Source organism: Martes martes (genome assembly GCF_963455335.1).
Source record: "Martes martes genome assembly, chromosome: 11".
In the NCBI taxonomy this organism is placed as follows: Eukaryota; Metazoa; Chordata; class Mammalia; order Carnivora; family Mustelidae; genus Martes; species Martes martes.
The window spans coordinates 21,859,172-21,883,020 of NC_137899.1; the positions used below are offsets into that span (position 1 = coordinate 21,859,172).

Sequence of the window (23,849 nt, forward strand, 5' to 3'; positions counted from 1 at the left end):
AACAGAGGCACCCAGGCGTCCCTTTAAGTTTTTATTTTAATCACCGGTGCTCATCACAAGCGCACTCCCTTAATCCCTGTCACCTATTTCACTCATTCCCCCAGCCACCTCCCCACTGGTAACCAGCAGTGTGTTCTCCCTTGTTAAGAGTCTCTTTCCTGATTTGTCTCTGTTTCCCCCTATGCCCATTTGTTTTGTGTCTTAAATTGTAAATATGAGTGAAATCTTACGCTATTTATCTTTCTCTGATTTATTTAACTTAACATAATACTCTCTAGCTCCATCCATGTCTTGCAAATGGCAAGATTTCATTCTTGTTTATGGCTGAATAATATTCCATTATATTATATATCCCATGATACGCGCGCGCGCAGTGTGTGTGTGCGTGCGTATCTTTATCCATTCATCAGTTGATGGACACTTGGGCTGTTTCCCTAATCTGGCTATTGTAGATAGTACTGCTATAAACATTGCGGTGCATTCATTCCTTTGAATTAGTATTTTTGTATTCTTTGGGTAATTACCCAGTACTGAGATTGCTGGATCATAGGATAGCTCTATTTTTATCTTTTTGAGGAACCTCCATACTGTTTTCCAGAGTGGCTGCACCAGCTTGCATTCCCACCGACAGTGTAGGAGGGTTCCCCTTTCTCCACATCCTCGCCAATACCTGTTTTTTCTTGTTTTTTATTTTAGCCATTCCAACAGGTGTGAGGCGATATCTCATTGTGGTTTTGATTTGCATTTCCATGATGGTCAGTGATGATGATGAGTATCTTTTCATGTGTTTGTTGGCCGTCTGGATGTCTTCTTTGAAAAAATATCTGTTCAGGTCTTCCGCCCTGTTTTTTTGTTTTGTTTTGTTTTGTTTTAAAGTGAGCTCCATGCCCAGCATGGAGCCTAATGCAGGGCTTGAACTCCCGATCCTGAGATCAAGACCTGAGTTGAAATCAAGAGTCCCACACTCAAATGACTAAGCCACCCAGGTGCCCTGCCCATTTTTTAATTGGCCTATTTATTTTTTTGAGTTTTAGAAGCTCTCTATATATTTTGGATATATAACCCTTTATCAGATATGGATTTACAAATATCTTCTCCCATTCTGTAGATTGCCTTTTAGTTTTATTGACTATTTTCTTCCCTGTACTGAAGCTTTTTATTTTGATGTAGCCCCAATAGTTTATTTTTGCTTTTGTTTCCCTTGCCTCAGGGGACCTATCTAGAAGAAAGCTGCTATGGCCGATGTCTAAGTTCCAGCTAGTGTTCTCCTCCTGAATTTTTATGGTTCCAGGTCTCACATTTAGGTCTTTAGTCCATTTTGAGTCTATTTTTGTATATGGTGTAAGAAAGTGGTCCAGTTTCCTTCTCCGGCATGTTGCTGTCCAGTTTTCCCACACCGTTTGTTGAGGAGACTGTCTTTTTCCCATTTTTCTTTCCTGCTTTGTCGAAGATTAATTGACCATATAATCATGGATTTATTTCTGGGTTTTCGATTCTGTTCTATGATCTAGGTGTCTGTTTTTGGGGTCAGTCTGTTGTGATGTCCACAGCTTTGCCATGTAACTTGAGGTCTGGAATCCTGCTGCTTCCAGCTGCCCTTTTTTTTCCCTCCGAGATTACTTTGGCTACTTGAGGTCTTTCGTGGCTCCATACAAATTTTAGGATTGTTTGTGCTAGTTCTGTGAAAAATGCTATTGGTATTTTGATAGGGATTGCCTTAAATGTGTAGCTTGCTTTTGGTAGCATAGACGTTTTAACAATATTTGTTCTTTCAATCCGTGAGCACGGAATGTCCTTCCATCTCTTTGTGTCCTCTTCAATTTCTTCCATCCGTGCTGTAGCTTTCAGAGAACAGGTCTTTCACCTCTTTGGTTGGGTTTATTCCTAGGTTACCTTATTATTTTAGGTGCAATTTTAAATGGGATGGTTTTTTAAATTTCTTTTTCTGCTTCCTTACTGGTGGATAGAAATGCAACAGATTGTTGTATGTTGTATATTCTCTGACTTTATTGAATTCATGATCAGTTCTAGCTGTTTGTTGGTGGAGTCTTTTAGGTTTTCTGTATAAAGCATCATGTCATCAGCAAAGTTTTACTTTCTCCTTACCAATATGGATGCCTTTTGTTTCTTTTTGTTGTCTTATTGCTGTGGTTAGGACTTCCAGTATTAGGTTGAATAAAATGGTGAGAGTGGACATCCCTGTCTTGTTCCTGACCTTAGGGGGAAAGGCTCTCAGTTTTCCCCCATTGAGGATGATGTTCGCTGTGCGATTTTCATAGATGGCCTTTATCATGTTGAGGTGTGCTCTCTCTAAACCTACTTTGTTGAGAGTTTTTATCATGGATGTTGTACTGTGTCAAATGTTTTTTCTGCATCTACTAAAATGATCATATGGTTATCCTTTCTCTTATTGATGTAATGTGTCATGCTGACGGATTTGCAAATACTGAACTACACTTGCAAGCCAGGAATAAATCCCACTTGATCGTGACAAATGATTTTTTTTAATGCACTGTTGGGTTTGGTTTGGTAGTATTTTGTTGAGGATTTTTGCATCTATGTTCATCAGGGATATTGGCCTATAATTCTTTTTTTGTGGTGCCTTTTCTGGTTTTGGTATCAAGGTAATGTTGGCCTCATGGAGTGAATTAGGAAGCTTTCCTTCCTCTTCTGTTTTTTGGAATAATTTGAGAAAAATAGGTATTTATCGTCTTTCAATTTTTAGCAAACTGGATTTGAGAGTTGAGCTGTCAGAAAATACAAAAGGACTTACCTTTCTTTTTTATACAATTTTGCAGCTTCTTTAACTTCTCTAAAAACGTGGTCTACTTGGCGGGTCAACATGTCATGCTTTAAACGTTCCAGCAGGTTAATCATGTCATCAAAGACAGAACTCTCCATGGAGGCTAGCTGTCCCAGCTGCAACTTACTGAGGGTGTTATTCTCAGCAAAGACCTCCAGTGCTGCCTGTTGAAGTTGCAGGAAAAACTGAAAGCAAAAATAGGTTCACATGGTTACTAAGATACTTCTTTAAAAAAAAAAAAAAGATACTTCTTTTTTAACAGCTTGAAATATACTTCACATCTACATCTTATTCGAGTGGACAATTCATTGGGTTTTAGAGTACATTCAGAGTTGTACATTTATCACCAGAGTCAATTTTAGAATCTTTTTTTTTTTTTTTTAAGATTTTATTTATTTAACAGAGAGAGACAGGAAGCGAGGAAACACAAGCAGGGGGAGTGGGAGAGAGAGAAGCAGACTCCCTGCTGAGCAGGGAGCCCAATGCGGGGCTTGATCCCAGGACGCTGGGATCATAACCTGAGCTGAAGGCAGATGCTTAACGACTGAGCCACCCACGCGCCCCTAGAATGTACCCCAAAAAGATACCCACACTTAACCATCATCTCCCAATTCCCTCCCTGCCTGCCCTCCCTACCCCCTAAACTGTAGGCAACCACTAATCTTCCGGTCTTTGTCGACTTACCTGATCTGGACATTTCATATAAATGGAATTATACAATTTTTGGCTCTTTGTGACTGGCTTCTTTCACTTAGTATGTTTTCAGGGTTCATCTATGTTGTAACATATATCAATCAGTACTTAATTTCTTTTCCCTGCTGAATAATATTCCAATATATTTACATTTTATATATTTATTCAGTCATCATTTGAGAGATAATTAGGTTCTTTCCACTTTTTGTCTTTATGAGTAATACTGCTATGAACATTGTGTAAGTTTTTTGTAGACATAGGTCTTTATTTCTCTTGGATACACCTAGAAGTACAATTGCTAGATCATATGGTAATTCTAGGTTTAACTATCTGAGGATATGACAGACTGTTTTCCATAGTGACTATACCAACCATGTGTGACCATTCAAATTTAAACTAATAACATTTACTATCTTTTTTATTATAGCCATCTTAGTTTATATTTTGTGGTATCTCACTGCATTTGTTTGTTTTTGAGACTGAGAGAGAGAGAGTGTGTGCAAGGAGCTAGAGTGGGGGGAGGCGCTGGTGGGAGAGGGAGAGACAGAATCTCAAGCAGCCTCTTTACCCAGCATGGAGCCCAAGGTGGGGCTGGATCTCACAACCCTGAGATTGTGACCTGAGTTGAAATCAAGAGAAACTGAATGAGCTACCCAGGCAGCCCATCTCACTGTGATTTTATTTTTTTATTTTTATTTAAATTCAATTAATTAACATATAATGTATTATTGGTTTCAGAGGTAGAGGTTTCATTGTGATTTTAATTTGCATTTGCCTGATGGCTAACTTCTTTGGGTATTCATTTTTTCTGGGTACAGAATAAGAGTTGTAGTAAAACCAGGAGATTTATGACAGTTAAGAAAATTAAAATGCGAGGGGTGCCTGGGTGGCTCAGTGGGTTAAAGCCTCTGCCTTCGGCTCAGGTCATGATCTCAGGGTCCTGGGATTGAGCCCCGCATTGGGCTCTCTGCTCAGTAGGGAGCCTGCTTCTTCCTCTCTCTCCCTGCCTGCCTCTCTGCCTACTTGTGATCTCTGTCTGTCAAATAAATAAATAAAATCTTTTAAAAAAAAAAAAAGAAAGAAAGAAAAGAAAATCAAAATGCGAGGGGTGTCTGGGTAGCTCAATGGGTTAAGCCTGTGCCTTCGACTGGGGTCATGATGTCGGGGTCCTGGGATCGAGCCCTGCATCGGGCTCTCTGCTCAGTGGGGAGCTTGCTTCCCCCTGCCTCCTGCCTACTTGTGATCTCTGTCTGTCAAATAAATAAATAAATAAATAAATCTTTTTTTTTTTTTTTTTTTAAGAAGTTTAAAATGTGGGGCACCTGGGTAGCTCAGTCGGTTAAGTGTCTACCTTCGTCATGATCCCGGAGTCCTGGGATTGAGCCCCTGCGTCAAGCTCCCTGCTCGGTGGGAAGCCTGCTTCTCCCTCTCCCACTCCCGCTGCTTATGTTCCCTCTCTCACTGTGTCTCTCTTTCTGTCAAATAAATAAATAAAATCTTTAAAAAAAGGAAAATTAAAATGGCATTTTCATAGTGGCATTTTCAGTAGAATTCATATTATTTTTCTGTAGGGCAGCAAAAAATATTTTTTCTAATACGAATAATGCTGTGGATAATTAGCAAAAGATTAAAAAAACAGCCTAAATGTCCATTAACAGGGGACTGGATATGGCCACACTAGGGATTGTTCACGGATGGACATGTGAGAGGCCAAGTTGGTATTTTCTACTGAAACAGAGAAGAGGCACTGGTCCTTTGGAGACAATGTGAGCTTGGAGCCAACTGTGGCCATGCTTCCCAGAGCCTGCCTGAGAACGAAGCCAGAAGTGAACGAGTTTAGGGCAGCCATGCCTAATGCTTTCAGTTACACCAAATCCTCACCTCCTCGCCCCAACCCCCCACTCGCACTCAGGCCAACATGAATCTGGTTTCTGTCACCTACAACTCAAAAATTCCTGATGCTGAAGGGCTGTGTATGTTAGGCTTGGCACAATCTGGCAACAGTCAGACAGCTATTAGTATACACTCTAAATGAATGGAAAGTGAACTCTGTCCACTCTTCTTTTTTCTATCTAGACAGCACAAGAGCTTTAATTTTATTTTAAGCATTCACAGGCTGAAGGACCATGAAGAAAGTTAATTTTTGATGTTAAATAGATTTGTAATATAATAACATACAAGGACAAAGAACTCATTCATGATTTGAAGAGTAACTCTAAATTTAGTTATTCTTCTGTTGACAGAAGGATCCAGTTAATTCAGCATCAGATCATAAATTTCCTAAGGATAGGGATGATGGCCAATTCACTGTCATTAACAGACTATGGCACCAAGTAAAGTAGTTAATGATGTTCTGCAAATAATGCGTTGAAGCTAAAAATCTGGCCTTGAATGAGTCTCTTATTAGATCATCTGGCACAAGAAAGAGGAATGACAATTTGTTTTATGACAAAGCTTAGCAGAAAATGGAGCGGTATGGGGGCTGAGTGAAGAAAGTACAAGATGTGGAAAACAACACATAAAAGTACACAATGAATAAATGTATTCTAATTGGGTGCCATTATAAACAAATGCTGTGATCGTTACACTTTACATTATATTCATTTTATGAAATAATTATTTTGTGTCTTATTTTCCTTGCTTAGCAGAATGTTATTACATACATGGATTTCAGTTAATGTTTTTGTAGAAAAAAGGCTTTATATAGCTAAGTCCCAGCCAAAGAGTCCAGATTAGAATAAACTATGATTGTGTTTCTCAGGTTTTCATCTTGTTTATATTTGTTATTATTTTATTTTTGTTCCCTTTTTTTAAAATTTATTACCCTGTATTTAATTAAGATTAAAGACTTTTTTGAAGTGTGTAAACCTGGCGATTCACAGACCTGTACCCCTGGGGCTAATAATACATTATATATTTATTTAAAAAAATTTTTTTAATTAAAAAAAAAGATTAAAGACTTTTTTGTTTCATTCGTTCCTTCACAGTAGAGGAATACAACTTCTGTATAATACACTAGCATTATACAATTTTTCTGTCATAAATTCATAATTTAAATTTTTTTTTAAGATTTTATTTATTTATTTGACAGACAGAGATCACAAGTAGGCAGAGAGATAGGCACAGAGAGAGGAAGGGAAGCAGGCTCCCTGCTGAGCAGAGAGCCCGAAGCGGGGCTCGATCTCAGGACCCTGAGATCATGACCTGAGCTGAAGGCAGAGGCTTTAACCCACTGAGCCACCCAGGCACCCCTTGAATGCCTTTAAAACATGAGTAAATACCTGGGTGGCACAGTTGTTAAGCCTCTGACTCTTGATTTCAGGTCAGGTTCTGATCCCTGGATTGTGAGATCGAGCCCAGTGTCTGCACTTACCAGGAGTCAGCTTGGGGTTCTCTCTCCCTGCTCTCAAGCGTGTGCATGCACTCAAATAAATAAATCTTTAATAAATAAATAAATAGGCAGACCAAATCTGTCAACACATAGCATTGTGTGGAAAAAGGAAAGATAAATAAAATTCCTGGATGTAAAAGGACTTGTAATACATGCTAACCAGACCCAAGGTTTTTATTTTTAGATTTATTTGAAAGATACCTCTCACTATAAGAAATTAATTTTTTTGGATGATGTGATAATGGTATTGTGGTACTTTTTTTTAAAGCATTCTCTTAGAGATACATTTTGAAATATTTATCATGAAATAGATCTAAGATCTTCAAAATAATCAAGGGTGGGGGATGGAGAAGAGGCTTAAAACAAAACTGGTCTACAGCTGGGTCATAGGCACATGGGAATCCCTTTTATTATTCGATTTACTCATGTTTTGTTTCTTTTTTAAAGATTTATTTATTTGAGAGAGAGAGAGAGAAAGCAAGAGCACAAGCAGGGGGTACAGAGAGAGAGAGGGCTCCATCTCACCCAAGATCACAACCTGAGCTGAAACCAAGCGTTGGCTGCTTAACCAACTGGGCCACCCAGGTGCCCCTCTATTTACTCATGTCTTGAAGGCATTCAAGATAGCCAATATCATTATTATTTTTTTTTTTTAATGTAATCTCTATGTGGGGCTCAAACTCAGGACCCCGAGACCAAGAGTCACATGTTCCACAAACTGAGCCGGGCAGGCGCCCCTCATATGCTATTATTTGATCTTTCTTACAGTCCTGGATTTTACTGATTTTGACACCATCATTCAATCTTAGCTTTTTCTGAGATGGCAATTACCATACGTGAATATTTCCCAAGTCTAAAGAAGAAAAAGGTTCATTCTATAGACAACTATTACACGAAAGGTTGGTCTTCTTTTCTAATGATTAAAATCTTGGGATTGTTTAACCATTTGAGACTTAATTGAGAAAAATATGTAATTTAATCATACCCCCTAAATTTGGTCTAATTGTTATTCTACCTAATGTGTAACTTCAGCATGTTATAAATTCAACATTTCAAAAGGTAAAACTATTAAAACTACTGATTTGTTATTCAATATAAAAGCATATTAATAGAGTGTCTGGCTGGCTCAGTCAGAAGAGCATGTAACTCTTGATCTCAGGGTGTGAGTTTAAGCCCCACATTGGATGCAGAGATTAATAAAAATAAATAAATAAACTTAAAAATATATATTAAAATAAATGAATAAAAGTACATTAACTTACAACATTGTCAGCCCAGTCTGCTAGCACTGTTGAGATATAGTTCACAGCATTGAGAATTGCACAGTATCGAAAGCCAAGGGAAGCTCTAGTCTCTTCTTTCATCACCTGAGTTAATCGTATCCTAAAATCATCTACTAAGTCCTTCTGTAACTCCAGGAACTGTAGCTTTCTGGAAGCTGTGGGGAGATTTTTATATCTGTCTGTGGAAAAAGTAAGACAAGAAGGTTTGGGTTCCATCAATGACACCGTTAGAGATTTTCCTATTGACACTGTTGGGTGCCTTTGTCAAAAACTCTATCAACTGGGAGCACTTCGGTGGCTCAGTGGGTTAAAGCCTCTGCCTTTGGCTAGATCATGATCCCATGGTCCTGGGATCGAGCCCCACATCAGGCTCTCTGCTTAGCGGGGAGCCTGCTCCCCCACCACCACCTGCCTCTGCCTACTTATGATCTATCAAATAAATAAATGAATAAAATCTTTAAAAAAAACCAAAACCCCAAAAACAAAAAACCTCTATCAACTGTTCAAGTACAGACTTACTTCTATACTTTATAAGGGTGTGGGTTTCACAAGTATATGTACTTGTCAAAACTCACTGAACTGTATACTTCAGATTCGTGTCTTTCACTGTGTATAAATCACATGTCAAATTTTTTAAGGCATGAGGAACTTGTAGATGGTGCCTGATTTATGATGGTTCAACTTAAGATTTTACGTTTACGACAGTGCAAAAGCCGTACGCATTCATAGAAACGACTTCAAATTTTTTATTTGGATCTTTTCGCAGACTAGCAATATGGAGTACAACCCTCTCATGACCCTGGGCAGTGGGAGCAAGCCACAGCTCCGTCAGCCATGGGATGGAGAGGGCAGACAACCGATGCCCTTGCGGCCTTACAGAATGGTTGTACCCACACAACCATTTTGGTTTTCGCCACCAGTGCAGCACTCAACACATTACATGAGACGGTCAATACCTTATCATAAAATAGGCTTTCTGTTAGATGATTTTGCCCATGAATGGCTAATGTTAAGTGTTGTGAGCATGTGCAAGGTAGACTAGGTAAGCTGTGATATTCAGTACGTTAGGTGTATTAAATGCATTTTGGGGGGCACCTGGGTGGCTCAGTGGGTTGAGCCACTGCCTATGGCTCAGGTCATGATCTCAGGGTCCTGGGATCGAGCCCCACATCGGGCTCTCTGCTCAAGCGGGGGGCTTGCTTCCCCCTCTCTCTCTCTGCCTGCCTCTCTGCCTACTTGTGATCTCTTTCTGTCAAATAATAAATAAAGTATTTTTTTAAATGCATTTTTGACTTAAGATATTTTCATTTAGGATAGGTTTATGAGGCTATAGCCCCACTGTAAGTCAAAGATCTATATACACAAAAATCATTTCATTTCTTCCAACAAAAAAAATGACTTATTTTTTAACAGGAGGAAGGGGCGCTTGGGTTGCCCAGTCAGTTAATTGTCTGCCTTGACTTGGGTCGTGGTCCTGGGATGGAGCCCTGTGTCAGGCTCCCTGAGGGAGCCTGCTTCTCTCTCTTCTTCTTCTTCTTTCTCTCCCTCTGCCCCTCCCCCTGCTCAGGTTCTCTCTCTGTCAAATAAATAAATGAAATCTTCAAAAAAAAAACCAAACTTTTTTTTTGAAGATTTCATTTATTTATTTGACAGAGAGAGACACAGCAAGAGAGGGAACAGAAGCAGGGGGAGTGGGAGAGGAGAACAGGTTTCCTGCCAAGCAGGGAGCCCAATGTGGGGCTCAATCCCAGGACTCTGGGATCATGACCTGAGCTGAAGGCAGACGACTGAGCCACCCAGGCACCACCCAAAAAAAGTTTTTTTAGATTTTTGTGTGTTCTACTGTATTTCATACTCTTCACACAATGAAGAATATGGAGTTATTTACTGGCTAGGCTGGAATGACATTTCTTCAGGTGACTACACAGGCCCAAGAAATGGACAAGCCAGAAGAGGATGGTACTGAGGGCTCAGGGGCACCTGGAGCAGCAGCATTTTGTCCCCCTCCAGTGGGACAGTACAGACAAGGATGGGCCAAACAGGGCTAGAGGCTGCTGGGCCCTCCTCTGGCCAGAAATTCTTGCACTGTAAGAAGCGTTCCTCTTACTATTCCAGTCCTTAAAGTCATTTTACTATTGTATTCTTCTGCAATCTTTTCTTTTTTAAAAGATTTTATTTATTTACTTGAGAGAGAGAGAGCGCACTAGAGAGAGAGAACAAGCACGAGTCAGGGGGGCAGAGGGAGAGGGGGATGCAGTCTCCCCACTGAGCAGGGAACCTGATGGGGGACTTGATCCCAGGACCCTGGGATCAGGACCTGAGCAAAAGGCAGACACCTGGGGCGCCTGGGTGGCTCAGTGGGTTGAAGCCTCTGCCTTCGGCTCGGGTCATGATCCCGGGGTCCTGGGATCGAGCCCCGCGTCGGGCTCTCTGCTCGGTGGGGAGCCTGCTTCCTCCCCTCTCTGCCTGCTTCTCTGTCTACTTGTGATCTCTGTCTGTCAAATAAATAAATAAAATCTTTAAAAAAAAAAAAAAAGGCAGACACCTAACCGACTAAGCCACCCAGGGGTCCCTTCTGCAATCTTTTCTATATCGAGGAGAAAAAAAACCGTATTTAAAATTCATGTCAATCTACTGAAGACACTTAACCTGAACGGCAAAAGAATTCAGGTCATAAAAATACATTCTCATTTAATTATTTTTAGGTAGCCATTCAGGAATTTCCTCCTCATATATACCAATGTTTAAGATATTAAATTATTAAAAACCTGAAAGCTAGTATATTGTACTAGGATTCTACCAAGATAGAAACTGTACTTAAAGATATTAAAATAACCACTATATGATATTAATTTTGTTGAACTACTTGAAAAAGGACCATATGAAGAATCAGTACTTTTAAAACAAAGTTATATCTTAAAAGACTTCTACTTACCAGTTATCACCAGTAGTAGCGTCATAAAAGTCTCTGCACAATCTGGAACTTTCATCTCATCCACATCGGTGATATCCTTATATTGGGATACCCAGGCAGCTTCTGATGAAAGCATAGAGTCCATTTTTTGAAGAGCAACTAATATGCAGAAAAAGGGAATATGTCAATTAAGTAGTTATAGATACTCTTAATTTTCAGCACAATTTTTTAGGAATGACTTTCCTGTAAAAAGTAAACAAATCCACAATCCCCTACTGGTTGCATTATATTTAACATGCTCTGGTTTAGGGTTGAACAAGATACTTGACTTCTCCCTGCAACCCCTACCCAAAATCTTCAAAATACTTACATTGATTAGATAAGCTACAACCAACAGTTTCTACCAATTACAGAAATAGTGTAGTATAATCGGTAGGACAGCTAACTGTATAGGCTACTGGCTTGACTGCAGCATCCTGGAAATATGTACAGTTTAAGTGCAAATTCAAGAGAAACTGAAGTTTGATGGGAAGCAGATAAGGCACCTTACTAAACCATGACCAAGAAAAATTCAGATGACTCTAGTTTTCTATGCAGAGCTGGGGAAGAAAAACACCAAATATTAATACCCACAAAAGAAGACAATTCTTCCCACCGGATGGCTACAAGAGCACTTACATTTTCTCTCCACGGTCAACCATCTCTGAAAACAGGTTTCCTCTGACAGAATATGCATACAGTTGGCAAATGTGTCAGGATAGCCATAAACACTGTGTAGCTCCCTTTCGAACAAAAGCACCTCATCCACCAAATGACAGAAGAGACTGTCATCGTAGAGTAGACACGGAATATCAACAGCTAACTTCTCCAGAACGAGCATCATAAGGCCCCGGGAAAATTCGAGCTGAAAGAAATATGTACGCATAAGGTAATATAGACGACAGGTTATTTGTGGACACATCCAACTCTAAAACTGGAATGCTTAGGACCAAGTCTCTTACCCTAGCATTTACCGAAGGGCCCGCTTTGTCCAAAATCGGCTGAATCTTCTCATCCAGAAACTGAGAGTGATTCCCAATCCACATAAGCACCTGAGCCAGGTACCATTCAGGCTAAGGAAAGAAGTAAAACAGTTGGAATTCTTAAGTCATTCCAAGTAGAGAGTTACAATTAAAGGGCTCTATTTAATTGTATACAAGCGGTACTTAAAAAAATTAGTTGAAAATTCCTAAATGTAAGAACGCAATTTCTACTCTGAACTTTAAGGTCATGCAAGGCTTAATAATCAAATGTATCCCAATGTATTCCCAGCAAATTCCCAAACGTGGCAGAAGTCAATAAATTCATAAAGTTACAGTACCACGTATATTAAAAATGTAGCACTTCGGGGACACCTGGGTGGCTCAGTGGGTTAAGCGTCTGCCTTTGGCTCATGTCATGATCCCAGGGTCCTGGGATTGAGTCCCACATCAGGCTTCCTGCCCCCCCATAAATAAATAAATAATTTTTTAAAAATAAAATAAACAAAATAAGTTGTTTTTGTGTATTTCTTTGGAAATGCACAAAATGAGTATTACAAAGATCTGACAGCCTTTAAATTGGTGGGTTTTTTTTTGGCCATAGCATTCCCAAATAACTTTTAAACTTGATTTTCTTCTGCTCTGTCTTTTAAAAAGGTAAATTAACAAAACAAAACAACATATGCCTTAAAACAGGTATAATCATAGAAAAATAATGTAAGTAGCAGCTTTTGAAATTGTCCCTAGAGCCGATTCTACAAACCTTCCCAGTTTTGTTGGGCAAGTATTCAAAAACATTTACTGGGTGGTAAATCACTATTGTGTGCTAGGTGCTGGAAATACAAACATGAGTAACAAGCACCTGTAATCTCAGGGACTTGATGACGGTGAAAGCACTTTAGGAAGGAATCAACATAACACAATTTTCTTACCTTTCTTACTGCTTCTCTAGAGCTTTAGGTTTATTGCTTTGTCTCACTTACCACTTACTAATTGATTCTACTCCTCTTTCCACCAACACCTCATCCAAAAAAGGAGTAGCCCCATAAACATGAAAGAAGCCGAATTTAAGAACCAAGGAGATAAAAAAAGAACCAGGAAAAAACTGCTGTGGCATTTGTGGGGCACTGTTTACACCTGGCCCTACACGCTTCACTGTGCAAATTGCTCCTCCAGGTTTATAAATATATCAGAAAGAGAAGTGGAAGGCAAGATAACCGAGTATTAGCTTTTGAATAGATCGTTGATGCTAAAATGATTTGTGGCCGTAAAGGCATGACATGCTAATGAGTGAGCAGATTTCGACAACCTCTTGAGAAAAATCTGGAAATAGATCTATATTTTTTAATGCAAATTTTTTTTCCTTTTTATTTATTTGATAGGGAGAGAAATCACAAGTAGGCAGAGAAGCAGGCAGAGAGAGAGACAGGGAAGCAGGCTCCCCACTGAGCAGAGAGCCCTATGCGGGGCTCGATCCCAGGACCCTGAGACTATGACCTGAGCCGAAGGCAGAAGCTTAACCCACTGAGCCACCCAGGCACCCCAGAAATAGATCTATTAAGGACAGTGACAAAATAGGAATTTAACTCTTTAGAGAAAAAAAAGAAATGTGAATGGAATCAGATTTTAACTTAAACCAGAAAAGTACAGAACACTTCGCATTTGCTATTAATAAAAACCAAGGACAAAAGAGTTGAGAAAACACACCTTGCTTATAACATTAGTCTGTCGGTTCCCTCTGAAGTGATACCTGAACCTCTTCTGGAGGGGCGTCAGCATGACCTGGATGGGCAGAATGATAGCCGGGGAGGCAGGAAGACAGTATTTCTCTGGAAGTTGTTTTGGCTCAGTAAGTAATTCATCTCTGACATAGTCGAGTCAAGGGAAAAAATACATATATGTGTGTGTGTATACGTATATGTGATATATTTTCCCAACAAATATATGATACTAAGTAAAATTAATTATAATACAGATAATTTTATATTACATATGATTTCAATAAAAAGTGCACAAAAATGTTCTTAAAATTAATCTATCTTTCCTAAAATAAAAAATAGTAGTAAGGAACGAAACACATTCAAGTAATTGCTTTATTGGGGCTCTTGGGTGGCTCAGTTGGTTAAGTGACTGTCTCGGCTCAGGTCATGATCCCGGCCGGAGTCCTAGGACCGAGTCCCACACCAGGCTCCCAGCTCAGCAGGGAGCCTGCTTCTCCCTCTGACCCTCTCCACTCTCATGCTGTTTCTCTCTCTCTCTCAAATAAATAAATAAATCTTTAACCAAAAAAAAAAAAAAAAAGTAATCACTTTATTAAATTAACACAAAGTTACTAAGATCTCCTCCCAATTGCTTTATTTTTTCTCCCAAGAGACCTACGTGTGATGTAAACTTGGGTCAGTCGTATTTCAGCCTGACCCTCCCCTGCCCCACATGCAATTCACTCGAAAGGAGAATAATCTACCACCCCATGGATATATAAATATAAAGATAAGTCCAAACCCAGTACCCCCACTTGACTTCTTGGCCACTTTCAAAGTTTTACTCTCTAGCCACGAATCCACTCTTTAAAAAAAAAGCCATTTTAGTAAGTTTGAACTCCAACAAAGATACGAGGTTTGTAGTTTCAGAAGCTGACAAAACAGCGTCTCCAGGTTAGTGTAGATGTCAGGGGCACTGGCTGGTCGACTCAAGCCAGCAGCTTGAGACTGTGGGGGTGTGATGAAGGGCCAATGAAGTTGGGTCAAAATTTCCTCAAAATCACTGTAACAGAAAAGCCACACACATATTTCAGTTACAATACAACAGTCACGAAATATCCTTCTGAAAGCAATTAGCATGCAATATAATTCCTTACCTTGTAAGCTTGTCCTTGAGAATCTTATGCCAGAATTTAACAGTGGCTCTCATGAACGTGAGAAGATGAGTACAAGATGATTCCTGAAGTTTGATGTCAAGTTCTGCCATGTACGCCAGAATAGAGGCTGCCTCTGGGACGTTATTGGTCATCAGATACTGCTGAATGTTATCGCTGCAAAATGAGGCAAAGCAAACTTCAAAGATGGTTTGTTCAAGAGAATTCCAAATGCAGAAAAACTGCTTCTCCTTCCTGTCGTACATCAAGTTACGTACAAGGAAAAAGGAAGCACCAGCTAGAAGTGGCTTTTTTACCAATGTGGCCAAAGCTTAAAATTGTTCTAGGTAAGCCAGAAGTCAAGATTTCCATGTAAAGCCAATTAATCAAATTCCTTGAAACCAGCCAAACAGATCCCATGAACTACCATTTTGCTTATCTGCCTTTATAAAGCAAACACTTTGTTTAAAAATTAGATGTTGCAAAAAAATTAGGAAAATTAAAATGAGATATTTCTTTTGATAAAAATACATATTCTAGGGGCACCTACATGGCTCCATCAGTTAAGCACCCAACTCTTGGGTTCCTGTGGGGCTCAGTCAATTAAGCATCTGCCTTCAGCTCAGGTCATGATCTCAGGGCCCTGGAATCAAGTCCTGCATCGGGCTCCTTGCTCAGCGGGCAGCCTGCTTCTTCCTCTCCCTCTGCCTGCTGTTTTTCCTGCTTGTGCTTTCTCTCTGTCAAATAAATAAATAAAAATCTCTCTCTCTTTTTTAAAGATTTTATTTATCTATTTGACAGAGATCACAAGTAGGCAGAGAGGCAGGCAGAGGAGGGGGGGATGCAGGCTCCCCACTGAGCAGAGAGCCCGACGTGGGGCTCGATCCCAGGACCCTGAGATCACAACCTGAGCTGAACGCAGAGGCTTAAACCACTGAGCCACCCAGGCGCCCCAATCAATAAAAATCTTTAAAAAAAATGGAGTGCCTGGGTGGCTCAGTGGGCTAAAGCCTCTGCCTTCGGCTCGGGTAATGATCCCAGAGTCCTGGGATCGAGCCCCACGTTGGGCTCTCTGCTTGGCGGGAAGCCTGCTTCCTCCTCTCTCTCTCTCCGTCTGCCTCTGCCTACTTGTGATCTCTGTCTGTCAAATAAATAAAATAAAATCTTAAAAAAAAAAAAAGAATATCAAGAAACCAACTCATTTAGAAAAAAAAGCATCCAACTTTTGATTTCGACTCAGGTCATGAGATCAAGCCCCCCTCTTCCCCCCTGCCAGGCTCTGTGCAAGGGCATGGAGCCTACTTAAGATTCTCTCCCTCTGCCTCTCCCTGCTTGCACTCGCTCGCAAAACAAAAACCCACAGCAATTAAAAAAAAATAATAACATATTCCATAGCTTAAACTATCTAAGAAAAAGGAACAAAAAAACTTCTTAATTTAAAAAAAATTTTTTTAAAGCTTTATTTATTTGAGAGAGAGAGAGAGAGTGCAAGAGAGCAGTTGAGAGGGGCAGTCACTGAGGGAGAGAGAATTGCAAGCAGACTCCCCCCCACTGAGCATGGAGCCTGACAGGGGGCTCAGTCTCAGGACCTGAGCAGAAATTAAAACTCAGATGCTCAACCGACCGAGTCACACAGCTGCCCCAGAACTCTGCTCTTCAATTAAGTAATTGATTAAGATGTTAAAATATTTATTTATTTGACAGAGAGAGAGAGAGAGCACAAGCAAGGGGAGCGGGAGAGGGAGAAGTAGGCTCCACACCAAGCAGGAAGCCCAACATGGGGCTCGGTCCCAGGACCCTGGGATCATCATGACCCAAGCTGAAGGCAGCCGCTTAACTAACTGAGCCATCCAGGTGCCTGACACAGCTTTTTTAAAAAAGAGAGTGCTAATGAAAAGCAGGTTAACATTAGAGAGAACTTAGAAGATGAAGAAAATCTCAGAAGCCCTAAGGAAGCCAGAAATAGAGATTTATCTTGAAGACCTAAAGGAAAGATCTTGCATGTTATTAAAGAGAGAAATAGCTGTGCTCTACTTGATTATGAATTTGATTCCTATTTCTTTTTTTAAGATTCTATTTATTTATTTTGACAGAGAGAGAGAACACGAGCAGGGGGAGGCAGATGGAGAGGGAGAAGCAGGTTCCTTGCTGAGCCAGATGCGGGACTCGATCCCAGGACCCTGGGATCATGACCTGAGCTGAAAGCAGACACTTAACCATCTGAGCAACCAAGATGCCCTGTTTCCTATTTCTAATATGATTTCCAGGCCAAACGTCTCTTTTTTTTTTTTTTTAAGATTTTATTTATTTATTTGACAGACAGAGATCACAAGTAGGCAGAGAGGCAGGCAGAGAGAGAGGGGGAAGCAGGCTCCCCGCTGAGCAGAGAGCCCGATGAGGGGCTCGATCCCAGGACCCTGAGATCATGACCTGAGCTGAAGGCAGAGGCTTAACCCACTGAGCCACCCAGGCACCCCCAAATATCTCTTTTAAACAATTCCAACATAGATAAAAGCTATCTACAACCATAGTCCTATTTTAATTAACCTATTACCTTGGCTACTACAAGAGTGAGGCTTTCAAACAATTTATTCTACTTAATAAGGTTATTAATATTGCCCCTTATTGGTATTATCTTTCAGAGGGGCAAGGGGCAGTGAAAAAGAAAAAGAAGGAAAGTTTAAAATTCGTTTATTGCAAGTAATTTATCTAAACAAGGAGATGGTCTAAAAGCTTAAGCTGATATCTGGAATCACTGGTAACACTACAACCTGGGGCATATCACTCTTGCTGTAAATGTAAAACTCAGATGCAACTCAAAGATTTTCACACCACACTGACAGGTAAAACTCTTTAAAATCTCGAGAAAAATGCAGGATAAAGTGATACCACATTACTCTTTGGAAGACATAACATAAAATATATTAACTGTGATGAATTTACAATGGAACATTACGACTCTTGGATGACCTTTCTTCCTTAAGTCTTCCAGACAACATGAATGGTTGCTGACAGCTTTGGAGCAAGAGTAGTTGAAACCAAACAGGATGAACCCACGCAGTTTGGAGGGGCTGGGGGACTGTATCATGAAACCAAATAATGTGTCACTCTAGGCAGAAATGTTCTTTTAGCTTGTCTGAAAGGCAATACCAGACACAGTCAACACCAGTAACACACATTCAATTCAGAAAAAAAGTATGTTCTTCTTTTCCCCCTACCCATAGGTAGCAAAACTCTGTTACTCATCTAAGAATACTGTGTAGCTCTTGTTAGATGATTTCCATTGGGGGCACCTGGGTGGCTCAGCCGGTTAAGCGTCTGCCTTCAAGCTCAGGTCATGATGGGGGGGGGGGTTTGGTTCCTGGAATGGAGCCCCACATGGGGCACCCTGCTCAGTGGAGAGTCTCCTTCTCCCTCTCCCCATGCTGTGCGCTAGCACTGTCTCTCTCTCTCTCTCTCTCTCCCTCTCTCTCTCATGTTCTCTCTCAAATAAGTAAATGTCTTTTAAAAAAAATGATTCTCATTGAAAACAATTCAAATTTCAGAGAAAGCAATCCACTTCAAGTGACCATGTCTAAAAAGTAAAAGTAGAGAATATTACCACTTTGAAGAGTTGTTGTATTAATTTGGTTTTATAAATAACAGTTTTTATTATGTGTTCACAACACAAGTATAGGACTTACAGTTTTTACTTAGATTACTTTCTTTCAAATGCAAATTAAGCTCCCTGAAAACTTTATGTTCATTCACAATAAAGGAAAAGAACCATTATCATAATGCTATTTTCATAACAACTGGTAAAATTATATTATTATAATCTTTAATTAACTCAATTATTTAATGGCATGCATGCACTCACTAAGACAGAGCCTCAAAGGAAAATAATAATTATGAGAACAAAGAGGCCCTTTTTACCTTAGTTCTTCAATTTGTGAAATCCATTTAAGGTAAGCAAGATGGCGCTCAATCTCTTCAATTTGGCTGATCATGGCCCCAAGATCTTCCATCCAGGGCTGTGCGGTCAGCAAATGGCTGTTAATGGAACTGAAGAGATGAGTTTCTTGCTCCAGAAACTGATTAAGGAATTGCTTTGATTCTTCTGCATTTTTTAAGGCACTCTGAATTCTTTTAGGGATTTCTGATGAAATCGTAAGTACCTGACCATACAAAAAACAAAAACAGCAGCAATCAGATAAAATTTTCATAACCCTTTTCTTTAGACTATTACCTTCAAAATACACGTTTGTTCTAACAGAATCGAAAATTGTCAATTACAAGCTTCAAAAGAGAGGTGTGATTTATGCATCCTGTACCCACCAAACCGAAACACAAAATGCTGTACGTGGAGATGTGTGGGGAGCGGCCTGTCATCCTAGTAAACACCTTTGGATCTGCCCTCATGTAGCTCAGCACTTTCAGAAGGTCCAGCCAGAGAATACTTTTATGCTTTATCTACTAAATACTTCAATTCAAAAACAAATGTAGCTCTGATTCTAAAAGTCTGAGTATCTGTATGTCCCTAAAGTTAACCAGGTGATTCTGATTTAAGTCCAGGTTGAGAACACTGACCTGGTAAGATGATAACCAGATAATGCCTTGAGATATGGTATCTACTCATTCTTCTTATAGCACATGGAAAAACATATACAAACATTAGGTATCAATACAGTACAAAGACTATTATAGGGGAATTACAATTTAATCAACACTGATTAGACACTTTGCACAAGGCCCTGGGCTAGGAACAGATAAACAAGACATAGCTTCTGCCCTAAAGCTCAGTTCGTGTGGAAGAGAAATGTAAGCAAATACGTCCTGTATTATGGGATGAATGCAATGAAAGAGAGATGCTAGGTGTAATGGTGACTAAGGTAGTGCTTCTCACACCAGAATGTGCACAGGAATCCCCTAGAGATCTGGTATAATGCCAGCGTGAACTCATTAGGTCTAAAGTAGGGACTGAGATTCCATATGTCTAACAAGCTCTCACGCTTTGGCCAACAAGGTTTTGAGGTGGTTGCCCGGCTCCTGCACAAACCTTCACAGGATGGGCGGGAATTTTCTGGGGAACTTTGGAAGGAAAGGGCATTCCAGGCAAAAGGAATGGCTCGGTCATGATCAGAGAACAGCAAAGAGCTGAGTAAGGCACAGAATACAGTTCAAAAAAAAAAAAACGTAGGAAGAAGAGATGAGTCTAGATTGGTAGGGAGAGATACGATCACAGGGGCATCTTGTGCCTTAGAAGAATGTGGGCTTTTCCCAACAGACAATGGGAAGCCAGTAAGAGTTTCTTTTCTTTCTTTCTTTTAAATAGACTCCATGTCCGCATGGAACCCAACGTGGGGCTTGAACTCATGACCCTTAGATCAAGACCTGAGTGGACATCAAGAGTCAAATGCTTAACCAACTGTGCCACCCAGGTACCCCAAGAGATTTGAACAAGGAAATCATTCAGTTAGATTTATGATTTAGAAAATAAAGTGACAAAATATCATGTTTATTTTCTTATTATTTGCCATAATAAAAACTGGAAATATCAAAAATGTCAACCAACAAGAGCCTGGTCAAATAAATTATGTACAGCCATAGCTGAATACCATAAAACCATTAAAAAAGAGAGCTCTATATATACTGATATGAAAAAGTAGTATATTACATTAATTACAAAAAGTTAAGTAATGCATATTTGAAGTATGCATATGCTTATATATACATAAAAGCTGTTAACTATATTACATATATATATATATTTACTTACTTACACATCACACAGTTTCTGTAAAGAATACAGAAGAAAGATAGTTAGCGTGGGGATGGGAAGGAAACAGATGATGGGCAAACCACCGTCAAGTGCAGGAGAGGCTGCAGCCCTAAACTGGGGTGGACAGACACCAGAGATGTGAAGGGGGGCGAAACTCTGATGTCTCAGTGATGGGGAGGTGGAGGCAGGATGACGGGCAACCCGGGAGGGCTCCTAGTTTCAGGCCCGAGTGACAGGCAGATGGTGGTACCATTTTCCAAGGAGAGGAACCATCTTTAGAGAGAGACACGCTGAATTTCAGGTTCAGTAGGGACTTCGGCAGGAGCTTCCACGGTCGTCAGGGAAACGAGCCTAACTGGGAAGTGGAGATAGACATAAAGAAAGATGACTTTCTGTGGAAGCCTAACAGTAAAAGGAATGAACACCTAGAAAAGATGAGGGGAGGGTTTTTAGTTTGGGTTTTAAGGCAAACATCTGGGTGTGTTCCTGTGCTGAGGGGACAGGACTGGCTGAGGAGCAGAGGTTCTCACTAAAAAAGTGTGAAGCAAGTTCACTCAGGTGGCAGGTGGGACCTGAGGCATGAAGACTGCCTCACATTGATCCTCTGCCAAATTACCAAGTAGAAATGGTTGCAGATAAGTTTGTGGGCTGTGGTGTAGACTGTTCAATAGATTCACGCTAAGTGCTCTCAATTTCTTCTTTTGGGAAAGGGCAAAGACAGAATGGCCAGATGGGGTAGTATCTTGGGGCAGAATTCGCAAGAACAGCTGGGGGGAGGAGCAGAGGAGGCGACCTTCCCAGGGAAGGAGCCGTGGAAGCACTGCCAGGTGGGGCTGGAGACCACTCATCCAGGCCGGCCTCCGCGCACTCCACTGTGTGATTCCTCAGAGAGCCCAGCAGGAGTGGAAGAGGAGGACGGGGCAGACCGGAGGTAGACATGGAGGAAAGACAGGAAGATGGGAGGCCGGAGGTGCTGGGAATGGGAACACAGGACGACTGACAACCCAGGGCTAACACCAACATAGCCACACACAGTCTCCTTAGCCCAACATAGTAGTTACAGGATGTAAAGCTCTTATCCTTGACAAATACTCTGTTGCAAGTACAGGGCTCCACTTGTTTTAAGATTCCATTCATTGGGTGTTTTAAAAACTATTTTAAGTAATATGTTCACTATAAAAAGAAAACACCTGAAAACACAGAAAGATCTGAAGAAAATAAATCACCTGTTGACACACCACCCAAAAATAACCACTATTATGTTATACTCATTTTCATGTTTTCTCCTTCTGAGTGGGCATATACAAAGTTTGGAATGATGATGTTATAACATTTTTGTATACCATGAAATGACTTAGTTGTAAAAGCACTTTAAAAGTCACTGTATGGGGGTACCTGGGTGGCTCAGTGGGTTAGGCCTCTGCCAGCTCGGGTCATGATCTCGGGGTCCTGGGACTGAGCCCCACATCAGCCTCCCTGGTCAGCAGGAGCCTGCTTCCCCCTCTCTCTCTGCCTGCCTCTCTGCCTACTTGTGATCTCTCTCTGTCAAATAAATAAAATATTTTTTAAAAAGGTCACTGTATGAAAAGCTACTTAAAACGATAGCTGTCATTGTATTTTTGACAGAGAAAGACACGACGAGAGAGGAAACACAAGTAGAGGGAGCGGGAGAAGGAGAAGCAGGCTTCCCACTGAGCAGGGAGCCTGATGCAAGGCTCGAACCTAGGACCCTGGGATCACGACCTGAGCTGAAGGCAGATGCTTAACGACTGAGCCACCCAGGTGCCCCAGCTGTCATTATATTTTTAAGACCTAAATAATATCAGCAGGAACTCTGTCTTTTTTTCTTTTTTAAGATTTTATTTTTAGGTAATCTCTCCATCCAACACGGGGCTCAAACCCACAACTCCGAGATCAAGAATCGTACATTCCACTGACTGGGCCAGCCAGGTGGCCCCAGGATCTTTATCTTTTACATAATTCATAAAATACCTAGCACACTGTAAGTCTTAAAACCTATTAAACAGTTTTAAATGATTAGACTATTGGTCACAAGCTATATCTTCAAAATTCCCTATATGATAACGGTTATGTTTATATTATAGTATGTGTATACTTCTGATATTATTTCAATGAGTTTTAATACTTGCCTGTTCTTCTAACTGCATTTTATTTTCTGTCATCTGTTCAATGAGTTTATCAAGTTTCTTTAAGGATTTAAGGTCACTTCCAACTTCCTTTTCTATAAATGCAGACACGTAAGAGGGGAGATCACCATTATCTGTATCTTCATTGACTTGTTCATTTCCAACAAGAGCTGTAATATGCACATCACCTAAAACAAAAGAATAACAATTATTGAACATTACTAAGTACCACGAGGTTAAAGGAAATACAAAAGATATATATAGCAATATATCTACTTTCAAAAGTCAGTAATTTAAAGAAAACACTATATATGGTATGCATATATATGTTCATGTATATATATATATCATACACACACACAAAAATACCAAAATGAATATATATAGTATGTATAGATGTATACGCATATATGTGGATTTTTTGGATTTTTTTTTTTACACACACACAGATCCCCAAATGAATAGCTATAAAGCAATTATCAACCAAGTACTACAAAATGCTTAGGAGCTGAGGAAATTCAGAGGAAGGAAAAATCCTGAGGTCTGTCCTAGTAACCATGGGTTTCAACTGATGTTGGCATGACAATGCAGTTATGGCAGATATTAAACTTTTCCAGAAGACTCTTATATTACAAATCCATTTTATTACTAGAGGGAAAAAAAGGTCAAATACTATTTTATGGATGCAGTTTTTATTACAGTAGTAATATATATTCAAAATTTGTAAGGAAACAGATAATGTGATCTAGAATAACACCAGAGGACTCTGGTTTTAAAATGTTAAAAAAAGGAAAAAGTATTCAAAGATTTCAAATATATGAAAAAAAATTTGAAAGGCTGACCAATGAGTAAAAACTCATATAAGAGTAAATGAGTAAAAACTCATGTAAGAATAAAGTTTTAGGGGCACCTGGATGGCTCAGTCGGTTAAGCATCCAGCTCTTGGTTTCAGCTCAGGTCATGATCTCAGGGTCATGAGACTGA

General features: G+C 40.1%; 1 protein-coding gene across 2 annotated transcripts in view; it reads right to left on the minus strand.

Moving 5' to 3' along the window:
• Positions 1-23,849, minus strand: part of RINT1 (RAD50 interactor 1) — a 32,173-nt gene that overhangs the window by 3,318 nt on the left and 5,006 nt on the right. The window contains exons 3-12 of one of the 2 annotated variants that reach the window (XM_080817909.1): positions 22,869-23,053; positions 18,873-19,114; positions 14,961-15,134; positions 14,717-14,866; positions 13,811-13,967; positions 12,086-12,196; positions 11,763-11,988; positions 11,106-11,243; positions 8,150-8,349; positions 2,774-2,988 (exon numbers count right to left, since the gene is read on the minus strand). In XM_080817909.1, the coding sequence (XP_080674035.1) occupies positions 2,774-2,988; positions 8,150-8,349; positions 11,106-11,243; positions 11,763-11,988; positions 12,086-12,196; positions 13,811-13,967; positions 14,717-14,866; positions 14,961-15,134; positions 18,873-19,114; positions 22,869-23,053 (1,798 nt within the window). Of the gene's footprint in view, positions 1-2,773; positions 2,989-8,149; positions 8,350-11,105; positions 11,244-11,762; positions 11,989-12,085; positions 12,197-13,810; positions 13,968-14,716; positions 14,867-14,960; positions 15,135-18,872; positions 19,115-22,868; positions 23,054-23,849 lie in introns of those variants that run through there. The other variant, XM_080817910.1, reaches the window with a different exon arrangement.